This window comes from Aspergillus glaucus (genome assembly GCF_001890805.1).
Source record: "Aspergillus glaucus CBS 516.65 unplaced genomic scaffold ASPGLscaffold_5, whole genome shotgun sequence".
Taxonomy (NCBI): Eukaryota; Fungi; Ascomycota; class Eurotiomycetes; order Eurotiales; family Aspergillaceae; genus Aspergillus; species Aspergillus glaucus.
The window spans coordinates 903,542-927,831 of record NW_019170457.1 but is presented as its reverse complement, the minus strand read 5'-3'; the positions used below and the strand labels follow the sequence as shown (position 1 = coordinate 927,831).

General features: G+C 50.5%; 6 protein-coding genes across 6 annotated transcripts; 3 read left to right on the top strand and 3 right to left on the bottom strand.

The window, feature by feature from the left end:
• Window positions 1-111: 111 nt before the first annotated feature.
• Window positions 112-6,735, top strand: sidD (nonribosomal peptide synthase SidD; the record flags this gene model as incomplete). Its single annotated transcript, XM_022550076.1, has 2 exons — window positions 112-522; window positions 579-6,735. The coding sequence occupies 2 exons, from the start codon at window positions 112-114 to the stop codon at window positions 6,333-6,335; spliced, it is 6,168 nt and encodes a 2,055-aa protein (XP_022403347.1). The 3' UTR covers window positions 6,336-6,735.
• ASPGLDRAFT_56242 (ABC transporter ATP-binding protein) lies at window positions 6,233-10,492 on the bottom strand (the record flags this gene model as incomplete). Its single annotated transcript, XM_022548182.1, has 2 exons — window positions 6,233-9,507; window positions 9,559-10,492. 2 exons carry the CDS (start codon window positions 10,490-10,492, stop codon window positions 6,458-6,460), a joined length of 3,984 nt encoding a protein of 1,327 aa, XP_022403346.1. The 3' UTR covers window positions 6,233-6,457.
• Window positions 10,493-11,187: 695 nt separating this feature from the next.
• mirD (putative MFS siderophore iron transporter) lies at window positions 11,188-13,130 on the bottom strand (the record flags this gene model as incomplete). The annotated part of the gene is made up of 4 exons (XM_022542637.1): window positions 11,188-12,119; window positions 12,173-12,532; window positions 12,619-12,836; window positions 12,892-13,130. 4 exons carry the CDS (start codon window positions 13,128-13,130, stop codon window positions 11,188-11,190), a joined length of 1,749 nt encoding a protein of 582 aa, XP_022403345.1.
• A 591-nt stretch (window positions 13,131-13,721) lies between these two features.
• ASPGLDRAFT_72904 (putative esterase) lies at window positions 13,722-14,975 on the bottom strand (the record flags this gene model as incomplete). The annotated part of the gene is made up of 2 exons (XM_022549642.1): window positions 13,722-14,864; window positions 14,913-14,975. 2 exons carry the CDS (start codon window positions 14,973-14,975, stop codon window positions 13,803-13,805), a joined length of 1,125 nt encoding a protein of 374 aa, XP_022403344.1. The 3' UTR covers window positions 13,722-13,802.
• Window positions 14,976-15,507: 532 nt separating this feature from the next.
• Window positions 15,508-16,618, top strand: ASPGLDRAFT_64895 (SDR family oxidoreductase; the record flags this gene model as incomplete). Its single annotated transcript, XM_022548832.1, has 3 exons — window positions 15,508-15,952; window positions 16,007-16,356; window positions 16,601-16,618. 3 exons carry the CDS (start codon window positions 15,508-15,510, stop codon window positions 16,616-16,618), a joined length of 813 nt encoding a protein of 270 aa, XP_022403343.1.
• A 994-nt stretch (window positions 16,619-17,612) lies between these two features.
• On the top strand, window positions 17,613-20,837 carry ASPGLDRAFT_23818 (uncharacterized protein; the record flags this gene model as incomplete). The annotated part of the gene is made up of 6 exons (XM_022543331.1): window positions 17,613-18,104; window positions 18,272-18,317; window positions 18,435-20,192; window positions 20,266-20,302; window positions 20,437-20,483; window positions 20,533-20,837. 6 exons carry the CDS (start codon window positions 17,613-17,615, stop codon window positions 20,835-20,837), a joined length of 2,685 nt encoding a protein of 894 aa, XP_022403342.1.
• Window positions 20,838-24,290: the final 3,453 nt, after the last annotated feature.

The window sequence follows — 24,290 nt, the reverse complement described above, 5'->3', positions numbered from 1 at the left end:
GACATACCGCGGCCTGTTTGACTATACTTCTTCATCGTTCAACTACCTTGGAACTCATCGGACACTGCTACAAGGCCGCCTCCTTTTACTTGGGACGACGGGAAAAACACGATGAACTCCCTGAAGACCAACGACTTGCTGTCGAACGGCAATACCGATGACAACAACTTCCGCTGTTTCAACATGGCCGACCTCACGCTTGATGGACTCGCGACACCGACTGGAATGAAAGATGAGATTATACTCTTGTCATGGCTGATTGTACTCTTGCGCACACGCGAAGATGGCCAGATATGCTTCGAGTGGACTCACAACGACCGTGTGAATGAATTAGCTATCAGATCTCTGTCCATGGGGGAGGTGATGTTAGGTGGACTCGAGAGCACTCTTGGACAGACGGCTGAAGCAATCTCTCAACATGTTGCGACAAGCTCACCGGAAAAACGTTCTATATCCGAGTCTGCTAGCCTTCTTTTGAGCACCGGCGCTCTCTCTACTTCTCTCGATCAAGTCAAAGACGATGTAAGTGATGGTCCATTGGCCAGCAGCAGACAAACTGGCTAATTGCACCAATAAAGGGTACACTCCACCTCGAGATAGTCCTCCACAACAGCGACCTGAAAATCCGACCCCTCTGGTTCTCCGACAACATACTTCCGTTTACAGTAACATCGCACGTCGAAACATTAGTCCACACCGTTCGAATGTGCCTTGCGAGCCCCGAGGCCTCCATAAAAGACTGCATGCGACCAACGACCTACGACCTCGATGAGATCTGGCGCTGGAACCAAACCCTCCCTCCCTCGTATAACTTCTGCATGCACGACATGGTCACCGAGCGCGCTCAGAGATCCCCAGACAAAGTGGCCATCTGCTCCTGGGACGGCGAATTGACCTACGCCGAGGTCGATCAGTACTCAACGCGAGTTGCGTCCATACTCCGGCATGAGATGGGCGTAAAGTTGCATGATATCATCCCCGTGTGCTTTGAAAAGTCCCGATGGACAATCGTCGCCGTGCTGGCAGTCATGAAAGCAGGGGCGACCTTTGTGATGATGGACCCCACGCTGCCGCTGGCCCGTTTGCAGAATATGGCGACGCAGGTCGGTGCCAAGACGATGGTGACCTCTAGACTACAGCATGACCTGTCGATGAAGATTATGCCGAGTGGGAACCGTATCGTCGTTGAGGCCGACACATTCCATGCCTCGTCTCAGGTCGTCCCGGAATTGCCAGCCGTGTCGCCCTCCACACTCATGTACACCATCTTCACTTCTGGCAGTACCGGTACTCCGAAGGGAGTGACGGTATCTCATAGAACGTATACGAGTAGTGCCGTTCCGCGCGCACAGGCAGTGGGATACAGCGAGACCTTCCGGGTTCTAGACTTTGCATCCTACGCGTTCGACGTTAGCATCGACAGTATGCTGTTGACGCTTGGAAATGGCGGGTGTCTCTGTATCCCATCGGACGAAGATCGTCTGAACGATATCAACGAAGTCATCCGAAAAATGCAGGTAAACTATGCCGGAATCACCCCCTCCGTAGCCCGCATTTTAGAGCCGGAAATCATTGCATCGCTCAGCGGTGGCCTCGGGCTTGGAGGAGAGGCTGCCTCGGCGAGAGACGTCACGCTCTGGGGCCAGGACGCGAGGATCATCATCGGGTATGGCCCATGTGAATGCACGATCGGATGTACCGTCAACAGCAGCGCGGCCACGGGGAGAGACTATATCTCTATCGGACCGGGCAATGGAGCTGCGATATGGATTGTCAACCCCAACGACCACAATTCGCTTGTTCCCGTCGGTGCGGTAGGTGAGCTGCTGGTCGAGGGCCCGATCGTCGGCCAGGGCTATCTCAACGATCCCGTCAAAACTGCTGAATCGTTTATCGAGAATCCACCCTGGCTTGTGGCGGGCCACAAAAGTCACGTTGGCCGGCGAGGCCGTCTCTACAAGACCGGAGATCTGGGGAAATATGATCCCGACGGATGCGGAGGCATCATCTTTGCGGGACGGAAGGATACGCAGGTCAAATTGCGGGGACAACGCATTGAGCTGGGCGAGATCGAGAGCCAGCTTAGAGATAGACTGCCGTCGGATACCACTGTGATTGCTGAGGTGATCAAGGCACACGGACAGCCGACACTGGTGGCTTTTATTGCTGCCCAGTCCGGGCAGACCAATGATCTCCAATCGGTCGATTTTCCTGATGAGCTGCGGATGACGCTGTCCACGGCGGATGCAGAGTTAGCCAAGGTCTTGCCCCGGTATATGGTGCCCACCGCATATATACCGGTAAACCGCATCCCGGTTCTCATCTCAGGCAAGACGGATCGCAAGCGCCTGCGCGAGTTTGGTGCCACCGTCGACCTGCGACAGCTAGACCAGAACACTAGCACCGCTCGGGACCTGACCGAGGTTGAGAAGCGCTTGCGGGAGGCTTGGGCGCAGACATTGAAACTTGACCCTGCAACTATTCGTCTGGAAGACAACTTCTTCGCCCTCGGGGGCGACTCTTTATGGGCGATGCGACTGGTGCCTGTGTGCAGAACACACGGTCTAGATCTCTCTGTAACAAGCATATTCGGCCACCCCACACTCTCTGCAATGGCTGGTGTTGTTCAGACCTGCGATGTGCAAGCCCAGGTGGAAGCCCCCCCGTTTTCGATGATCTCCACAGATGCGGACAGCGCCTGTCTCGCGGTATCACAGGCGTGCGGAATAGATCTGGCCGCAGTCGAAGACATATATCCGTGCACGCCTACACAAGAGTCCCTTTTTACCTTTTCTATCAAGTCGACCAAGGCATATATCGCCCAGCGAGTGGCATCCATCCCGTCGCATATCGATTTGGATGCCTGGAAAAAGGCCTGGGAGCAGGTAGTCTCAGCGAGCCCTATCCTGCGTACTCAGCTAGCGCAGCTCCAAGAACCTGGCCTCCAGCAGGTGGTGCTGAAAACAGACATTTCGTGGAAACATTCAACGGACCTCGTACAGTACCTCCAGGATGATCAGGAGGAGAAAATGCAGTTAGGAGAAAGTCTCGCTCGATACGCCATCATTTCTCACCCAAATGAAGAGAAGCGGTACATGGTCTGGACAGTCCACCACGTCCTCTACGACGGATGGTCCGAGCCGCTGATATTAAAGCAAGTCAGCGATGCCCTGCAGGATGAAGGCATTGACACACATACACAGGCACAGATCAGGAACTTTGTCAAGTATGTCCGTGAGACCGACGAAACCGCCATGAAGGAATTTTGGAGACAGGAGTTAAACGGGGCAGTCGGGCCACAGTTCCCGCGTCTACCTTCTCGAGACTACCTGCCCACTCCGGATGCCATGCTGGATCGTCAGATTCCGCTAGAAACCAGTGCCAAGTGGCCATTCACGATGGCAACTTTGATCCGCGGCGCCTGGGCGCTACTGGCGTCACGGTACTCCGGCAGCAACGATGTCGTCTTTGGTGAGACGCTCACGGGTCGGGACATTCCGTTGGCGGGAGTCGAAGACATTGTTGGTCCATTGATTGCCACGGTCCCTGTTCGTATACAGATCCCCCGCTTAGCCTCAGTCGAATCCTATCTGCAGACAGTACAGCAAGGCCTGCTAGCCCGCACGTCCTATCAGCACATGGGAATGCAGAACATCCGGAAAGTCAGCGAAGACGCTCAGCATGCCTGCGAAGCCCCCACCGGTTTGGTAATCCAGCCCGAACCAGAATACATCGGTGACGAGCTGGGCTTTGAGCACGGAGATGTCGTGCGTGAGGCTCTCCATTTCAATCCGTACCCGCTGATGCTTGCCTGTGGGATACGGAAGGGCGGCTTCAGAATATGCGCCAGCTTTGATAGCGGGCTTATCGAGGTCGCGCAGATGGAACGGGTCCTTGCACAGTTCGAAATGGTCTGTCTCGAGTTGACGAAGGGTATCTCCCGGGGAGTAGACGAATTATCTTGTCTTCCTGAGGCAGAGCTAGAGCAGATATGGTGCTGGAATCAGACTCCACCGTTGTCCTTGGACGAGTCGACGGGAACGCTCCGAGCTGATGCGGGCACTCAGCCGGGATGGACCTATCCTCCTGCGGTGGTTCCTTGGGTATGTGACCCGCGCAATCCGTCGCTACTTTTGCCTATCGGGTGCGGTGGTGAGCTTTGGCTGGAAGGGAGTTTTCTGCAAGGAGAAGTCGTTGAATCACCCGCCTGGCTGGTGGCGGGGAGCTCTACATGCCCCGGTCGAGCGGGCAAGGTGCAACGTACCGGTGACCTGGTCCAGTTACGAGATAATGGCAGTCTAGTATTTATTGGTCGAGAGGAGAACATCGTGCGGCTCCAAGGTCACGCCGTGAACATTGCGGATATTGAAAGTCATTTTAAAGGATATCTCCCACCCACGGTTCGCGCTGCAGTGACCGTGATCCAGGCATCGTCAGAGCTTGTTGTCTTGATTGAGCAACAGTCTTCCCAGGAAGAATGCGTCAAGTTGATATCAACGAAGCACAGCCTGGAAACACCAATTTGCTCCGCAATTCCAATCAGTCTCGCGACGGTATTGAAAAGACTCGACAAGTTTATTCGGGACTCTCTTCCATCGTACATGGCCCCTTCGGCGTACGTGCCCATCGAGAAGATACCCACCGAGAAGGGACAGATCGATCGCAGCCTGCTCAATCAGCTTGCCTCTAGGATTTCCCGACCCGTACTCAGCGAGCTAAAAGAGGGACTAAACGTAGCATGGAGACAGGGCTCCGCGCAGACAAACCTGACAGCCGCAGAAACGATCCTTCAATCTGCCTGGGCAAAGATACTGCGAGTCCGCCCCGAAGAAATCGACGTCGATGACAACTTCTTCCGCCGAGGCGGCGACTCCGTCCTAGCCATGAAACTCGTTTCCAGCCTTCGTGCAGAAGGCCATACTCTAACGGTGGCCGATATCTTCCAACACATGCGACTTGGTGACGCCGCTAAGCGGTTGAAGCTCGACGGCGCCTCGGTCCAGGTCCAACCTTACAAGGCATTCTCGACGCTGGGCGACTTGGACGTCGAACGGTTTTGCAGCGAGAGTATTCGACCAAAGCTTGCCGATCAAGGCTGGTCGATTCGGGATGTCTACACTGTTACTGATTCACAGGTTCTCGACATCCGCGCCACTGTCCAGGCTCCGCGGACTTCCTTCCAGTATACTATGATGTACTTCGATCAGAGCATTGATCAAGGGCGTCTCATCCGCGCATGCACCCAATTGATTAAGACCCACGATATCTTACGCACTGTTTTTATTGAACACGAGTCGAGCTTCTTCCAGGTTGTCCTGGATGACCTGGAGGGCGTGGTGACCACCCAACAGGCTACCGGCAACCTCCAACAATATGTTAGCGATCTCTGCAACGAGAATATTGAGTCAACATTCCCACTCGGATTACCATTCCTAAAAATCTTCCACGTCCAGGGCAACGACAACCAAAACTGTCTCGTCATCGGGCTCTCTCACGCCCAGTACGACGGTATGTCTCTGCCCCGGCTCCTTCGGGACCTGGAGACATTGTACACAGGGAAAGAAGTAACCGACTTTGCGCCCTTCTCCTCCTACATGTCACGAATTGATGACAGCCGCATGCAAACCGAGGCAATCAAATACTGGCGCAACGTCGTGGCCGGGTCATCTCTCTCCGTCCTACCAGGACAACCCACCCAGCCCACCGACACATCAATCTTCCATACCAAGCCCGTCTCCATCTCCCAGGCCCCCGCCAATATCACAACAGCGACCCTGCTAACAAGCGCATGGGCCCTGGTACTCGCCCGAAGACTGCAAACAACAGACGTGACCTTCGGCGGTGTGACAATGGGCCGACACATCGATCTCGCCAATGTTGAAAACGTGATGGGCCCGTGCTACCAACTAACACCTATCCGAGTGAAATTCAATACTGACTGGACCGCTCGCGACCTACTACGCTTCGTCCAGCTGCAGAGCGCCAAATCAGCGGCGTACGACTTCCTTGGGTTTGAAGCAATCCGCAGGCACTGCGCGGAGTGGCCATCCGAGGCAAAGTTCTTTGATTCTATTGTGCATCATCAGGACTGGGAGGACTTTGATGCCATGGACTTTGCTGGGGGTAGTTGTCGGGTGGATGTTCGGAATCCTCATGGGGATGCGGCGTGGCCGATGAAGGTTGTTTCGTTTGTTAAGGGTGAAGAGTTGCATGTTGGTATCGTGGGGGGTGAGGTTGAGTTTGTGGATGGGGTTCTTGGGGAGTTGGTTGATGCTGTAGGGGAATTGAGGGATTCGGAGGAGTGTTTGAAAGTATGGTGTATTGAACGTAATTAGGGCTAGTTTCACATCTCGACTAGCATGAAAAGAACTATTCTAACAAAGACGACATATCAATCCCCATCTACATCTAACGTATTAAGTACATGTAACGACCAATCCTCTATCTAATTCTAACATTAAGTAGCAACAGTTTGATGCATAACATTAGCCCGATAACTCTCCGACCGCTCCAACAACTCCTCATGCGTCCCCTTTCCCACACAAACACCCCCCTCAATCAAGAAAATCACATCCGCCCTCCGAATCGTATGCAGCCGATGTGCAATCGCAACCAACGTAATCCCCCTCGCCGCCCTCGCCAGCCCAATCTGCAATAACCGCTCAGACTCCGCATCCAACGCACTCGTCGACTCATCCAGAATCAACAATTTCGGCCTCCTAACTAGCGCCCGCGCAATCGACAACCGCTGCTTCTGTCCGCCAGAGAACTGACTCCCCTCAGTCCCGCACGGCGTCTCGTACCCGTTTGGCAAGGATGTGATGACATCGTGGATGTTTGCCAGTTTGCACGCCTCGATGATTTCGTCCATGCTTGCCTCGTGGCCTGGGCGCGCGCCTAGGCCGATGTTGAAGGCGACGCTGCCTTCAAAGAGGACGCTTTCCTGTGGGACTAGCGAGATGGTGTCGCGGAAGGAGACATCGCGGTCTGTGCGGGTGATGTCGACGCCGTCGATTATGATGGAGCCGCTGTGTGGCTTGTAGAGGCGTTCGACGAGGGAGATGATGGTTGATTTTCCTGCGCCACTAGGTCCGACGAGCGCGCAGAATTTGCCTGGGCGGATGTCGATTGTTAGGCCGTTCAGGACGTTGACTTCTGACCGGGCGGGGTAGGCGAAGTGGACGTCGTTGAGCTGGACGCTTGAGGCTGAGGGTGATGAATCCAATGCTTTTGGGACAGTGATGCCCTGCTCGAGATTATGGGGCGTTTTCTCATCCAGCGATCCAGTAGGCGCCGGAACGTGGCCTTGCATCTTGTCCGAGCCGATCTCGATCAGGCCAAGGATGCGGGCCATGGCTGCCCGCGCGCTGGACAGTTCCGGGGCAAGCGCAAACATCTGGCTCCATAGTAGAGCACTAACTAGAAGCGAGAAGACCACGATCAGGAACTGCGTCTGCGTGTACGTGCCCGCGATGATCTGCTTCGCACCCCACCAATATGCTAGCGCGTTAACCAGATTGCCCAGGAAATAAGTCATGGCCTGCCAGAGGCTGGCCTGCATAGTCACGTTAAGGGTCTCCTTGCGCGGACCCTTTAAGGATCGTCGGTAGGTGGTCAATGTGTCTTGTTCGAGCGACAGCGACGCAATCGTCTTGATGGATGTGATGGCTTCCACGCCGATATCCACGGACTTGGTATACGCATTCTCGTGTCGATCTTCGAACCGGCCCAGAACACGCAGTTCCATCAGACCCGCGCCTAGGAGCAGTGGGACCAATGCAAGACATACCAGTGCGATCTTCCACGCGATGATGTGGGTGAGGATAATAGCTGCGATCAGGTTGACAGTAATTGAGAACAGAGTCCCGATTACTGAGCCGCTCAGTCCGGCCAACGCGTTGCCGTCGCGCGTAATGTATGAGAGAAGCAAAGCGGGCGTTCGGCCCTTGGACTGATGCCATTGGAGATCCTGCTCGAATAGTGACCGGAATGAGAGCACTCGGACCGTGCACACAATGCGCTCCGACACCCACCCAAATCCAGTCCAGCTGACCACGTTCGCGAAGAATTCGATAATGGCCAGGACGAAGAACATCAACCCATAGAAGTCTCCTTTCGATCGGATACTGTCCGCGCTCTTGCACGGGTTCAGACTGCCGACGGTGTTGCCGAAGATTACGGCTTCGCCTGAAAACGCTCCGCCGACGATACTGGCTCCGAGAAGGGCCAGGAAAATGATCAGAAGATGGGGTCGTAGGGTGGGCGCGTATCCGCATACCAACGCCCAGAGGGATTTGGGCGGGGCTTCTGGCTCTGCTTCTTCCTCTCCTGTTTCGTCCGCGTCATTGACGGGAGTCTCATTGGCCGAGAAGTTAATTTTCTCCGTCTTTTCAGGGTCGGCGTTGGCTAGGCTAGCGTTCTCGGTATCGTCCGTGATAGAAGTCTGGTCAGACTTGCTGACGCTGTCAACACTGACGGCCGTATCATTCTTTCCAGACGCCGATCCCAGCGTCTGCAATTTGACAAGCTCGGCGTATGACCCATCCATGGCCATGAGAGTAGCATGATCTCCCTGCTCCACGATAAGACCCTTGTGCATGACAATGATGTTATCCGCATTAGTGACGGTAGACAGACGGTGCGCGATAGTAATCATGGTCCTCCCACTGGCAATGCCCGAGATGGCCTGCTGGATGCGCTGCTCGCTCCGAGAGTCCAGCGATGCGGTGGCTTCGTCCAGGATGAGGACTGCAGGGTCCTTCACTAAGGCTCTGGCAAGGGATACCCGTTGCTTTTGACCGCCGCTGATTAGTCGTCCACTTGAGCCCACGACTGTTCCGTATCCTTGGCGCAGGGCAGTGATGAAAGCATCTGCGTCGGCCAGGGTTGCTGCCTTTCGGACCAAGCTCACGATCTCAACCACGCTCGTGCCTCGCTTCTCGGCTGCAGTCATTAAGTCCGCACCCTCGCGAACTTCACTGGCGAGGTCGGCCAGATTGGTGCTGAGAAGAGTACTTTGCAAGGACGCGTGGTCCGGATTACTCGAGTTCATCAGACCGTGCGCGATATTCTCCAATAGCGACCGGTCAAGCAAAGAAGGCTCCTGTTGCACCAAACTGAGAAATCCCCTCAGATCGCGGGTATTCAAGTCGCGCAGGTTATGACCGTCGAAGAGGATCCGGCCATCGGTGGGATCATACAGTCGAGTAACGAGGCCGGCAATGGTGGACTTGCCACTACCAGAGAGTCCCACAACCGCGGTATGCTTGTTGGCAGGGATGGAAAGACTGATCTGGTCCAGCACGGTGATTTCAGGCCGAGAGGGATAGGTAAATGACACATTTTCGAACTCGAAACCCCCGGCCGCCTGGGTGAGGCGAAGACCAGAGTCCGTCGTGCCGTCGATCAGAGGCTCACGGTCGATATCGGTGCGTAGTTTACGGAATGAGGCGATGGCGGCGACGAATAGGTGGAGGAAGGGGGCGACTTGGCTCAGGAGGAGGGTAGCTATTCATCATGTTAGCATTGTCCTTCGCGCTGGGTTGGCGTCAATCTCACCTTCAATCAGGATAAATATCACGGTAAACGTAGCGCCCACGGTGGTACCGCCCGACTCTGACTGCACGGATCTGGCAATCTGTCTACTGCCCTGCCAAAAAGCCAGACCGTTTGCGGAGTATGCGACGAAATACAAAACCCCAGATTGAATGCCCACAGCCGTAGATTTCTTCAAACCCTCTTGTTCCGAGTCCTTGAGGGCCTTGGAGAACTTGCCTTCCAGTCGCCCGTTGGCGCCAAAAGCATGCACCACGACCAGGTTGGACAGGGCTTCCGAGGCAATAGAGGCAGCCGAGGCCGCATAGTCCGACATGCGAGCAGAATACTTCTCAATATAATGGCTGCCCACAAACGACATGAGGAAATAGGCGGGGATCAACGACAGAAGCATAGCGGCGAGGGTATAGTCCTTGATGAAGGCGACGATGTACGCGGTGACGAAAAATGAGAGACTCGATAGACAGATCCCGACTTTCTCGGAGGTCCCCGAGCGGATGGCCTGGATGTCGCCATTGAGCCTGGACGCAACTTCTCCCGGGGGCAGATTGTCGAAGTACGACGGTTCCTGGCGAATGAGGTTTTTCAAGTAGCTTTCTCGCAGTCTCTGCGCAAGTCGAGCGCCCGTCAGACTCCAGCAAGTCAAGTGAAGATAGATAACCACGAATTGCGCAATCGCAAGATAAACAATGAGCAGAATCTTGTCGTTGATACCGCCCTGCTCCTCAGCGTCTGAGCCAGATGACGCAGAGGCAGCACAGGTAACATCGTTAAAGTCGTCCAGGAGCTGACCGAAGACGATTCCGATCAGAGGAAACGGGACGCCGGACGCGATGGCGCAGACGATTCCCAGTAACAGCATGAACCGGTCCTTCTTGGATGGTTTGCCGGCCAGCAGCATGCTGGGGTAGTCGCTCAGCTTTGCTAGGAACTTCATGGTGACGGTTCTTCTGCACAGCTGTCGGTCATGTGCAGGTTGGATTGAGCTGGCCGTCGTTAGAAGTAGCTGGTCTTGTCCAGGTCAAGGAGAGCTCATTCTATCGACAAATAAATTTTCTCGGATGCGGTGCCTCCGAATGCGCACGCGAGGAAAAGTGGTCTGGTACGGAGTATACAGCATCTAATCAATCTAGGTGGAGTGTATTTTATATGTATTTTATACGCAATATATCGGGTGCAAATTACTCGGTAATATACAGCCCTAGTTGTATTGTCAGAATTGTATTTTTCCAGATAGCGGATCTTACCAGTAATCTAATTTGTCCTCCAGCGGTGGCCCAGAACTCATCGTATGGCATGCCTGATGTGAGTAAATGTCTTATCTGATCCGACATCTCGCGTGTATATTCCTTTTGAGTCATGTATTCGGATCCAGGATCTCTGGAGTGGGATTATCGCCGAGATTTCAACGGTTGTCAACTGTGCCCTCCTGTGTTCAAACCGATGGCCGTATTCCTACCGAAGAACTTGATATTTTCTTTCATACGAGTAATTGAACGCGCAATGTGTCATTGATGTCAAAAGATTTTTATGTCCAGAATTAAGAAACAGTAACAGCCCTATAATCGTCCCCATTTTATGTAACAATAGTGAGGTATCTCGAAAACACCCAGCCCACCAGCGCAAGTCTTCCTAAAAGACCGTACCCCTGACTTGATCCACCTTGGCCACATTGATGTTGCGAATCATGAGCACCCACGCAAACGACATCGCCATAAGACCCGTGCCAACCGCCAACATGCGCGTCTGCGCATAGCCATAAGCCTTCTGAATAGCCAGCCGCGCGGCGCTGCCGACCGGGTAGCCCAGCTGTGTGTCGAGGTCCTCGTAGATGGCGTCGATGTTGGACATGGCCGAGCTGGGAAGGTACATGGTCAGCGCCTTCTTGAAGGTATTTGTCCAGATGGCGCCGGAGATGGTTGCGCCGATGGCGTCGCCAACGGTGCCGACGACGTTTAGGAGCGCTAGGACCGCGGCGACGTGCTGGTGGTCGACGGCGGCGAGAATGGCGAGCTGCTCGATGATGATGAAGATGCTGCCGCCAATGGAGATGAAGATCTGGCACATCACTAGGTATCCGACGGATTGGTTGGGGCGGCGGAAATAGATCATTAGGCCCTGGGCGAAGATGTATAGTGGAACGGAGATGTAGAGGAGCCACTTGAAGCGGCCGGTGCGGCGGATTAGGTAGCCGACTAGGAGTAAGAGGACGCCCGAGACTACGTCGAAGGTGTTCATCACGTAGCCCGATTGGGCGAGGGTCAGGTCGTTGACTACCTGCAGGAAGGAAGTGTAGTAGTTTGCCCAGCAGTAGTAGGATAGCTGGTAGGTGGCGTCTAGCAGACACGCGCCGATGACTGTGCGGTCGGTGATGAAGCTGAAGTTGAGCATAGGGACCGGGGCCACGAATGTCTCGTGCAGAACGAAGATGATGAGTACGACGCAGCCGACCACAATCATGGCAATGATGTATCCGGTTCCCCAGCCGTTGGGGGCGTCACTGGCAATCTCAAAGGGGAGGAGGAAAACGATGAGGCCGGCCGAGAACACGAGGACGCCGAATACTGCGTATAGTTAGTGTCTGGTGAAATCTAGTGAATGGAAATTTTAGTCTTACGGTCGAACTCCTTGGTCCAGTGCCAAACATTCTGTAAAAATGTCCTCCCGCTGCTCTCCTTGGTCAACATGCCTTGCTTGTCGGCTTTGCGAACGTGCCACTTCAACAGACAGTACAGAGGGGCCGCGACTACCGGGAAGATAATGGTAAAGCAGCCAAATCCCCATCGCCAGCTAACATTATAGTAGAAGTCGTCCGCGGCCTTGGGGCCTGCGAAGGCCGTGATGATATAGGGCGACGACGTGAAGGCGTACGCCAAGCCTCGATTCTTTAGCTTGGATGCGTCGGACGTGATTACATCCACGCAATAAGTCATGCCTCCGAAGCCAATACTGTAAAACACCTGCCCGGCTGTTAGCACTGACGGAGTCCTAACCGGAGTGACAGTCTTACATATGCAGCACAGAACATGGGAAGGTTCTGGCAGGCGGCCATCAGAACCAAACCCAGGGTTGCGAACACGGTCATGATTAGAAAGCCTTCGGCTCGGCCCCAGACGTCCATGACCTTGGCCAACGGGATGAAGGTAGCCGCAGACATGGCATCGGCGACCACATAGATGACGTTCAGCAGCGAGTGAGACTCCCATTGACTGGTGACGAAAGGGAGTAGGTTGGTGAGAATGTTCGATTGGAAGGCATTGACGAGGTAGAGGAACCAGATACTAGGGAATCCATCATGTTAGCGGAGGACATACGCGGTCGAATCGAGGAACACACTTGATGAAAACTGCGATCAAGGACTTCTTAGACCAGGTCAAAGTTACGGCCTCAACATTGTGAACACCACGCTGCGCCCCTTCAGTGGGAGCATTTGGCTGTGTCTCGTCCGGGACATGGTCTGCTGGGACATTACCAGCGGCATCCTCCTGTTTATTGTCCACAACGGTACTCCTGTTAACCGAAGTCACGTCGTCATCCGTCGTCTGTCGACTAAAAGCAGCTCGAAACCTGCCCATGGTGAACGAAATGGTGAATAGACAAGAACTGAAGATAGTTAAGAGCAAGGAAAGCTTTGTCCTTAACTACAGTTGAACACATCCGGTAAAATTAGATTGTCGGATTCCTGCCGACTTCGGAATACGGTGGCATGAGACTAGCGCCACATGAAGTTTTCGTTTTAATCTACGATTGACGAGCAAGAGCCAATTACAAGCTGTATGGGGTTACGTAGCCCAATATAAATGAGTTTGGTCCGCTTAAGCGCGCCATAAGGCACAGCCAGTGGGATTGAATTTTCTCGGCACCGGCGCATGGGGGCGAAGAATTATCAGATCTCGGACATTCCACAGGCGTATTTCATATTTTGATAATTACCGGTACACCACCTGTGACAAAAATTCTCCAAAAAATGGACAAGCATCGGCTCTTACTCCCTATTTGACGTCCTCCGTTGAACTTACGTGATTTGTTTTGCATATGGACTCTTCAAAACTTCAGGAATATCAACCATTTGATTCGGGCGATGAAGGCACGTAGTATGGATAGAGAGTGAACGGTGGGGGAGGATTCGATTTGCTTGGGATTGAAAGGTTGCTCAAGTGAATGTTGGGAAGAGACGGTGTGGGAAAATCTCAAGTTAAAGCAATCGAATTCGGGTTTAAAACATCATCCAGAATTATCCAGGCTAATCATACCTCCACATCACCCAAATACGCAAGAACTTTTCCAGCTAGAATCCGCCTCGGCTCTGCTTGATCGTCATCGCTAAGGGCATGCGATGCTCCCGGGATGATCGCACTGCCAGAGTGCCACAAGTCCCTGCCCAGCGCAGTACGCCATCGTCGCAGCAGAGCATCCTTATCCACATATGGCGGCACCGACTGATCCCTTCCCGAATACAGCACCATCAGCCGAGCATTAGACCCCAGTAAATGCCGATCTCGAACTGCACCAAACGTCCGGTTAAGGGCCTCATCACCCAGATCCGAGCTGAACATGTCGTCTTCATCCGGATTCTGTGGACTATCGGGACTGACCAAGCTTAGAAACCGTCGACTACTGACTGCCGTAGAGGCTGGATACCCAATCCGGGCAGTGACAGTCGCCGGCACCAGCGTATCCCGCTTAATGGGCGGGCAGCCGTAGTTACTGCCCTGGTCTTCGTACGTGCTCGTCTGTGCATCCGCCACTGCCCTCTGACACACCTCCTGCATGGTCGCCGGGCTGTCACGGTCTGTGCCGGTTCTTAGCTCCCACAGAATAGCCTCGCGGTCTGACACGGGGGCCTGGATGATCGCTCCGTCCACCACGGGCCTCGTAATCTCCGCGACCCCTTCCACAGAACGAACCTTGCCGTTACCTCGTTTGTTCTCATTCTGTTCCACGATTTCATCCCTTGGCCGCGGATTCACACAGCTCAAATAATGCACAATATCCTGACACCCAGTAGAATGACCCATAACGACAACTTTCCCAGCCCCCCAGATACTCTCCTTATACTCACGCACATACCGCACACACTGCGCAATCTCATCGATATCCTGCCCGATACTCCCAGTCCCCCATCCACTATAGGAGGAGGACAGCACGGGCGCAAAAACGGACCATTTAGTGCCGTACAGGGCCTCTATGATGTCGGCGACGTACTCGACTGTGCCGAGGCCGTCTCCTAGACCACCGATGAAGATGAGGGTGTGTGGTTTTGGGTTGTGGGTGTTGCGCGTGTATTCAAAGGCCACGAGGCCTGGTGTCTGGATCGGGTTAGCTTACGGTTTGCCTCGGCTGGGTGGGAAATGTACATATGGATGGAGAATGCCCGGGTTTCCCTTGGCGAGGGTTGCAGGGGGGACGCGAAGCTGCATTTTGCAATGTATGTAATTGTGTAATGTAGAGGGAGCGTGGACAGTCGTGAAGATACGGCCAGTTTTCAGAAATAAACAGAAAAGAGCAGGCGGCTTGGTCCGCATACAGCTCGGGGATAGTCTACATTCTAAGTTAGTTAATCTGATCCGCTTTATCAATCAGTATCCACTGTGGATTGGTACGGTATTATCGAACCTTTCAAGTTTGACACATAAATTACCGTAAGTTCCGAATGACCGAATGATAGTTACAACCAAATACTTTGTATCCTTAGGCAGCCATAAGGCAGCCAAGAGAAAACGGCAACAGCTATTAACCGAGCTTGGAACAGTTGACACTATTCTGTATCTCTTATTATGCACATAATATACCTGGTCTAGGATAATAGTGTACATTAGATTCTACTGAGATATCTCAGGGTTCGCAGTATAAAAAGGGGCAATGACATCATTGATGTTTATTTTACCCCTTATCGCCAACTGAACAACATATTGAAGCCTTTCTCAGTACTATAGTCACTACACGCTCAATATGGCAATTACCCTCCCAACCGTCTTAATCACCGGCTGCAGTGCTGGTGGAATTGGATCTGCTCTGGCTGAAGAGTTCCACACTCGCGGCCATCATGTCTTCGCAACAGCGCGTTCTCTATCCAAAATGTCCCATTTGGAGAGTCTCCCCAACATAACCCTACTAGAGCTTGATGTCACATCAGAAGATAGTATCAACGCCGCTGTTAAGTCTGTCGCGGCTAAAACAGATAGTAAATTAGACTATCTTGTCAACAACTCCGGGCAGGCTATGACAATGCCTGCGTTGGACACGGATCTGGACCAAGCGAAGAAGCTATTCGACGTGAACTTTTGGGGAGTGGTTGCTGTCACTCGGGCTTTTTCTCCGCTGGTTGTTGCTGCTACTAAAGGGACTATTGTTGATATTGCTTCGCTTGCCACTGTTTTCTATGTCCCGTGGATGGGTTCGTCTCATTTCTATATGAATATCTATTGAATGTCAAGTTGACTCGAAATAGCTTTCTACAACGCTTCCAAGGCAGCAATAAGATCCTACGGCGAAACCCTCCGCCTTGAAATGGCCCCATTTGGAGTCAAAGTAATGACAGTCATGACCGGCATGGTAGGAACAAACATCAGCACCAATTCTCCAGAGGTGGAACTCCCTCCAAACTCACGGTATCATGGAGCCATTGACCAAATCAATGATCTACGCATTGGTGCATCTGTTGGCTCTAGTATGCCTGCCTCGGTGTATGCTAAGCGGGTTGTGAATGATGTGCTTCGCGGCACGACTGGCCTAACTTGGAGAGGGAAGATGGCGTCTGTGGGACGCACAATTACCTCTATCTTTCCGACCTGGCTGATAGTAAGTATTCTGTATTCCTGAATAAATGGACAGGAGAGGCAGTACTGACAAGCTTTTAGGACCGCAGTTTGGTTTCTGGGAAGGGATTGGAACATGTGGGGTGATCTTTGTTTTGTTAGACTACAGATATATCATAATGCCTCAAATTTTAGACGTGTCGCCCTTGGACGTATCCATTTGAAAAGTTGGACAGCCTCGGTTCAGGGCTTTTGTCCTTGCATGATGCAGACCCTCTCGATCTTAGTATTCGTCATTGTCATGAGATTATGGTAACTTGTAAATTAGTGAGAGACGCCTCCACAAATTGGGCGGGTAGCTTGATGCGTTTGTTGTTATCCAACTCCAGCAGTGCTGTGGCCTTGACTATGAAGTCTATGATTTGAGTAGTTCAGGGACTGGAGCCCCAACACTGGCCAAAATCAAATAACCCCCACCAACCATGAATTCTGAGTTCTGGGTATTGGGCGATAGCAAAAAGTCTGCTTAGTAGAATGGGCCAAGATTGAGGTCAATCAAGTTTTTGTTTGACGGGAAATTTCAAAAATTCGCTCTGAGCTGAGGGTAGCTGTTTTCCTAGCCCACGGCCCGATTGGCGAGACTGCCAGATCCTTCAAAGAAGCCGCCGTAGCCATACTTCAGATAGTCAAGCACTCGCACTACTGTGACGGCTCAACGACCAGGCAAACAGTGCCAACATGCCAAAAGATGCCATACAAGCAATATGGACAAACAAGGGCTCAAGCCGCATCGCACAAAGGTTTATAGAGACTGTACTCGCCAGATAGATTTCCTCTCCTTTTTTCCTCCCCAGATTCGATATTCTCGTCGATGGCTACACTAGTTTAGATAGGAATATCAATTCGTTAATATCTACTGGTCCGAGCCCGTGACAAATACGAAGAGCTCTCGTACATGTGTATGGACGTTTCTATCGACATTAGCCTCGTGCAGTCCCCGGATTATCGACACCCCGACACCCCGATCCTGAGCTACCCGCTTCGCAGAGGATGTAGGATATCCCGTAGCATACGTATCTATGTTGATTTCCCATCTAGAAGCCAAAGAGTATGATAAAAATATATGGACTCTGCTAAGCATCTCGTATGAACTTGAGGGACTGCAATAGTGAATCTGCGGTCAGACCACCTCAAGCCAACACATGTCACGTGGCGCTCAGCTGGAGACGATCTCTCACACCAGGCTGGACAGAACTCACTGTTGTTGACTCCAAGGACTACAAAGGACATCGAAACGCAATGCCTATCTTTTGCTTCGGAAATAGCTTCAAACACAGCTTCAGAAGGAGACTCCGCAAGAAATCCCCCAACAAGACGGATGAGAAGCGATCGGACGATTGCTCGCCGAGCCCAGAATTGCCTGTCGTCGCTCAAGTCGCTCCCCAGGAACCAGAAGATCTATGGATGAGAGCAGAATGGCGGCTCAAGCAGAATGAAACGACGAACAAGATTTTAACGGCATCGGCCGAAATCCTTGAAAACCACCTTGGACTGAATGTTCAGACAGATGGGATAACCGACCGAGAACTCTGTGGTTTCCTGGAAACTAAGAATCGCGAGCTGGAAGGGAAGAAGTGGGTGGTTCAGTTTGGCGGTCACAAGATGGGAGTCGAGGAACAGCTCACAAGAGCATTCCGAAATGTCTTGATGGTCAAGGATGTATTTACTACAGCCGCATCTGCAAGCCCGCCAGCCGCAATAGCCTGCGCCGGTGTTACTGTTGGTCTTCTGGTAAGGCTCCTTTATTGCCCCAGTCAATTCTGTCATTCAATTCCGAGTCATCTGTAGTTTGTTGTGCAAGCTTTCGAGCAACATGAATGCCTTTTACAGGGCATAGAGTCGACCTCTGCCTTGATTCCTCACCTCCATGTCATGAAAGATTTGAACATTCAGCACAGAGTTTCACTTCCCTGATACGAGACGCGGACATCAAGCAAAGGCTTGGTGAGATTCAAGATTCTGTTGATCAAATTCAGATATGGAAACCCACATCAACCCAAGAGGAGAGGATGAAAACGTTCTTCTACCGGCTCTACACTTGCCCTTACTGAGACCGCAAAGACCGGAATGACAAGCGCGTGCCTGGTACATGTGACTGGTTTACCAGCCATGACCAGTTCCACAACTGGGAGCGGAGCGATCACTCCAGCCTTCTATGGGTTTCAGCCGATCCAGGGTGCGGGAAGTCAGTATTGACAAAGTACTTGGTTGATGAGTTCCTTCCCAACCCTACAAGAACAGTTTGTTACTTCTTTTTCAAGGACGACTTTTCCGATCAGAAGTGCGCCTCAAATGCACTTGCCGCAATCTTACGCCAACTTTTCATGGCGCAGCCACACTTGCTACCTGATTATGTCATGGACAAGCTGGATACGGATGGAGACAAGCTTATTAGATCCTTCAGTGACTTATGGAATATCTTGATGACCATTGCAGCTGGGCAGAATGTTGGTGAAATTATCTGCATCTTGGATGCCTTGGACGAGTGCCAAAGCGATGACCGCATGCAGCTCATTGAAGCCGTGAGAGACTTTTACTCGCCTGACGTCAAGAGGCACAATCTTAAGTTCCTCATCACGAGTAGACCGTATGACCATATTCGCCGCGGTTTCCACAAGCTGGAGGCTCGACTGCCCACAATCCATTTAAGCGGTGAAGATGAAGTCGAGGTCAAGAAAATTTCACGCGAGATAGACTTGGTCATTGAAAAGCGGGTTAGGGATATCAGTGCGCCAAGGAATCTAAAGTCCGATCAGCTTGAATCTCTTCAGAGACAGCTCACTTCTGTTCCCAATTGCATGTATTTGTGGGTCAGCCTTACATTGAATGTCATCGAGAACATGACAGAGTTCACAAACGGAGAGATCCATAAAGTGATTCACCATGTACCCCAAAATGTCAATGAAGCTTATAACAAGATCCTGAATCGGAGCCCTAACCCTAAAAAGGCCGAGAGACTACTGCACATTATCACTGCACCAAGACGACCATTGTCTCTTAGAGAAGTTTCTGTGGCTTTGGCGTTTAGTGCAGGGGCCCATCATTCCATCGGGGACATCTGTGATCACATCGAAACGGACGACCAACGAATCCAAACAACCATCAGAGATCTTTGTGGACTCTTTCTGGTGGTGGTAGACTCGAATGTTTATTTTCTCCACCAGACTGCAAAGGAGTTCTTAGTGCGGAATGACTCTGCAGAACCTGTGGACTCTCAAATGGATAGATGGGAGCATTCCTTGCTGCCGGAAACGTCTCACCAGATCTTCACAGAAGCCTGCACATTATATTTGGTCCAAAGAAACATCGCAGAAGGCCCCTTGTGCACATTCCTGGACTATGCAGCATGTAATTGGGTACCCCATTTTTGTGCAGCCAGCATACAAAGCAAGGATCCAGTAGTGAAACGAGGACTCATCCTCTGTGAACCGGGATCGGAGGTTTATGAGACATGGTCCAATAGGTATAGAGCTGCAAAATGGAGCTTTCTAATTCCACCAAATGCAAGCTCCCTTATCATTGCATCTTATTTGGGGCTTGCAGCAATTGTACATCAGCTCCTTGAGATTGGAAGAGTGGATTTGGACTCCAAGGATTCTAATGGTCTGACACCTTTATTATATGCCGCAGGGAGTGGACATGAGGCAGTGGTGAAGCTGCTGCTTGATACTGGAAAAGTAGATATGGACTCCAAGAATTCTGATGGTCGGACACCTTTATCATATGCCGCATGGAATGGACATGAGGCAGTGGTGAAGCTCCTCTGTCATGCTAAGGAAGGGGGCATCTTAGTGGCGAATCACCAGCAAGTCGATACCGGTATAGAATAGATGATAGGCAAATACTATGTATATACTGGAGAAATGGATAGTTTGATTCTACATTTATCTAGATACCAAGACATTTACGCCAACATGTTGTGGAGTTGTGTGAGCCGTCGACTAAGCACTAAGTAGAAGGGAAGTGTGCATCTTTGCTGATGTCTGTTTCGGAGAAACAGTATCGGAGGGGCCACAGTTGGCTCTTGATTAATTGAAAAGAGATTTTACTAATTACTTATCAGTCACGCTATGATGGATGTTGTAGGCCTAGGGCTTGAAAAATCGATATGTAGAGTATTGCCATAAAACACCATGCAGATGGTATACACCTTCTACAGGCATATCCGCCATGGTGAGGGTAATTTTATCTGCGAGTGATAAGGTCTGCAATGGCTTTTTCCCAATCTACGATTCTCGTACGAAAGAAATCGAAGGGCTGTCGATTACAGTTTCCAGTAGCCACAACGCTGAGAAAAGTCAACGACATCCACTCATAAAGGTTGGAATTGGTTTAAGAAGAACGCAAGGGCCTTCTTTAGACTCCCTAGAGCAAGATATCAAGAACAAAACAGCATTGAAATGCAGAGAAGAGCTTGCTGCAATGGCGTGCCATAGATTGCAGTGTCTACGAGTCAAGCAGTAGAAAGTAGTACGATGTAGCATTTTCCCAAAGGCGATTCAGTTACTGTCGCTAGTTTATCCTTTTGTTCAGCCAAACAATAATGTCATGAGCATCGTGGATAATTATATCAAAGTCCGTACGTGAAATCTTTCGTGGACCCTGATACTGTAGTGCTTAGCAACACTAATAGGCATAGCAGGTTTTACCTGGAAATGAAGAAAATCTTTTATCCAAGGGCGGGCTCAGCTCCTTTGTATATAATTATAGCATAGACTCAGAGTTGTGGATTTGGAAAGCATTATTAGCCTGTATATCGGGTGTTCTCCAAGCCGGATTTAACCCGGGCAATCGTGAGTCGTCAATGCTTTCGTACCGGTAAGTCTAACATGCCCAGTGAACTCTTAACCATACATATTGTACATACAGCAAAAGTGGAAAGGTGCAATCAATGGAAACCATTTCAATGCTTGGTCGTTTAAAGGTTTATCCAGTGCTGACAAGCTTGATAGGACCGCAGATTGGTTTCTGGAGGGGGGGATTAGAACATGTGGGGTGATCTTTAGGGGTGATTGTTTTGTTAAAAATACAGATATAATAATGTTTCGACTATTGTAATACATTTCTGCGGAAATCTCGACACTTGCCCTTTCCGTTTTCGGTCCGACTTCTCGCCGCTTTTGGCTCCCTGAGCCGCCCGGAGCGTACCCGGAGCAGGGTGAGGCGTGCCCGGAGCGCTCAGGGAACCGCGCCGGAGTGATCCTGGAGTGATCCCGGAGCAACTCGGGATTGCTCAGGCTAGGATGGCAAGGGAGCCAAATAAAACGTGCAAAGCCAAGCCTGTATTCTTATCTCACGAGACCGACCGCTTTGATTTAGTGATGCCATAGAATAGCAAAATGTCTATGTTTTACAACTGTGACCCACTTTACAAGTAATGATTACTGCCTATCACTGCCCTGTGAGGTTAAAACCAGTGCAAATTGTACTATTCAGCCTCATGAAACATTATAGCCTTGTGCCATGTATAATATATGTACATATTGCTGAATAACCACACCATAATAAAGATTGATGACAGTGTATTCAAGGGGCTCATTGCTCCACAAGAGGCATTTAGGACTTCTCTGAGTCACAAAATGAACCATGCATACATGCATGCATAATTTGTTCATGGGATAAGAGGAGCGGTAGTGACTACAGAAGTTAAACCTAATGCATGTATCCAGGAGAGTTGTACAATAATGAAAATATGGGGATTGGCAAATGGCCATAAAGAAAAAGACAAAGTCTACATCAAGGTCTTCAAGAGGTCTGAATTCTTTCCAAGTCGTGGCTGACCTCTCATTTTCTGATCCTCCCCGCCTCCCGCCTATCCTCATAGGTAAGGAGATATATAATGCTATGTCCTAGATGGAAAGGGCACTATCATAGTTTTCCATTTATCAAATTCTATTTAAAGTGTCAGACAGCTGATGATATTAGTTGTTTTTGATCTCTTTGTCTTCGGCATAGAGTTACAACCTGACAATTCTCAACACGCAGTAGTGTCACGGGCTTGGAATAGTGGATAATAATGAATCAATGTTCCTATCTAGGTGTCACGGGCTCGGAATAGTAGATAATATTGAATCGAGGTTCCTATCTATACTATTGTAGCCATCGACGAGAATCTCGAATCTGGAGAACGGAATCTATCTAGAGGAAGGAGAGGGTATTTATCTGGACACGGAGTTGATCCATCACATATGATGTGTCTCATATGATACATCAACTGTGATGCTTCTGAGAAAGTCTCTCCTGGTCCTATAGCGTACGATCGTCACAGAGGTGTTGGGCCGTCACACTAGGCTATTGCAACCATCGACGAGAATATCGAATCCGGAGAAGAAAAGAGAAGAGGAAATCTATTTAGGTAATGAAGGGGTTTTATAGAGGTTGTTGGCAACATGGCTGGGTAGCAGCATCTGCGATGTATCATTCATTGCTGCAGTGTTGAGCCGTCATATATAAGCCGTCATATATGAGTTGTCACAAGTAGATGGCCCATGTCTAGCAAGCTCTGCCTAGTTCTTTCTCCATTCTAGCCTATCAATATACGGCTTCATGGTTATCTAACTGTGTATTCAATTTAAGAAGACAGTTAGCTGTGATAGTACTTGGAAAAGTCAAGGCAAAGACAAGACATAGAAACTGTATAAAGAGCGAAACTCATGTCTGTTACAGATTTGAACTAACAAAATGATATCCCTATTTAAATTAGTGTAGCCATCAACGAGAATACCAAATCTGGAGGGAAAAGAAGAAGAGAATTCCATCTACATGAGAAAAGGGGTTTTATCCATGAGATGTGTGGCCACACTAGCGCTTTCTTTTTTGCGCGGACAGAGCGTTTGTTTATATCAGCTGTGACGGCCTGGTCACGTTGGCTGGCTGTCACATGAGTTGCAGTTGTTTGCTTTATTGATAACTACAGCGTTACCTCCTTTCTTCCTTCCTCATGTCAATTATTCTCGTCGATAGCTACCTAGGTAGAACATGAGTTGATGTTCCATTAACCTGGCTGAGCTCCGTGACATCAGCCACCGAGGCAGCGCTGAAGCATTGAGTCGTCATAATAAGCCTTATAATGAAATCACCGATCTTTAGTCTTGAACTCTTGATGCATACGTAAAATATGATACTGAATAAAATAAGAAATGCTAGGAGGCCTACGTTCGTAGAATTCATCATCAGTCTATATAGAAGGAATGATAGGAATAATGGAGAAGAACGACTGGCTGGATAAACAGACATACTGCTGTAGAGTGGAAAGGGGAGTCCATCACTTGACTGTAGTACCAGCTAAAGAGGATTCAGGTCAGTTTGAGGTTTCTTAAGGAGATGTTTGTCTATGAAAACCATAGTAGATGTCAAGAGCATGGGCACTCATGCTCTGTGACAGCAGAAGCAATGCCCTAAAACTGAAGCCATGTTGGCATTAGCTTAGAGGAGCTGGCAGGTATCCAGAAAATACCAAGCAGTACAAATACTGTACTTCTGTGCACATGTCGTGTAAGGATCTGAAATAGACCTGTTTTATTACATACATAGATACAGACCAGCCACAGTATGGCAGTGCGTTATATTACATTAGTATTAACAATACAGGTAATGCACAGTAAATTACTGTAGTAACATGAATAGAACACACTTGATACAGCAGCAAATCCGAGAAGTTGAACCCAATTACAGCGAGAAAAGCGAGGAAGTTGAACAGTTGAACATATGTATTACTGTCAACCTTTTAGTATTTCTGTCCAATCAGCTAGCCAGTGTCACGGAGCATAGACATTCACTGAGCATGGACAGTCACTGAGCCTCGCTTAAACCCTTCGCACACATTAGATAGCTCGTCGCCGGCAGGCCTGCCTCTTTCCTTTTCTCTCCTCATGTTAGAATTTTGTCAGATAATCTACCAATATACTCATATTGCTC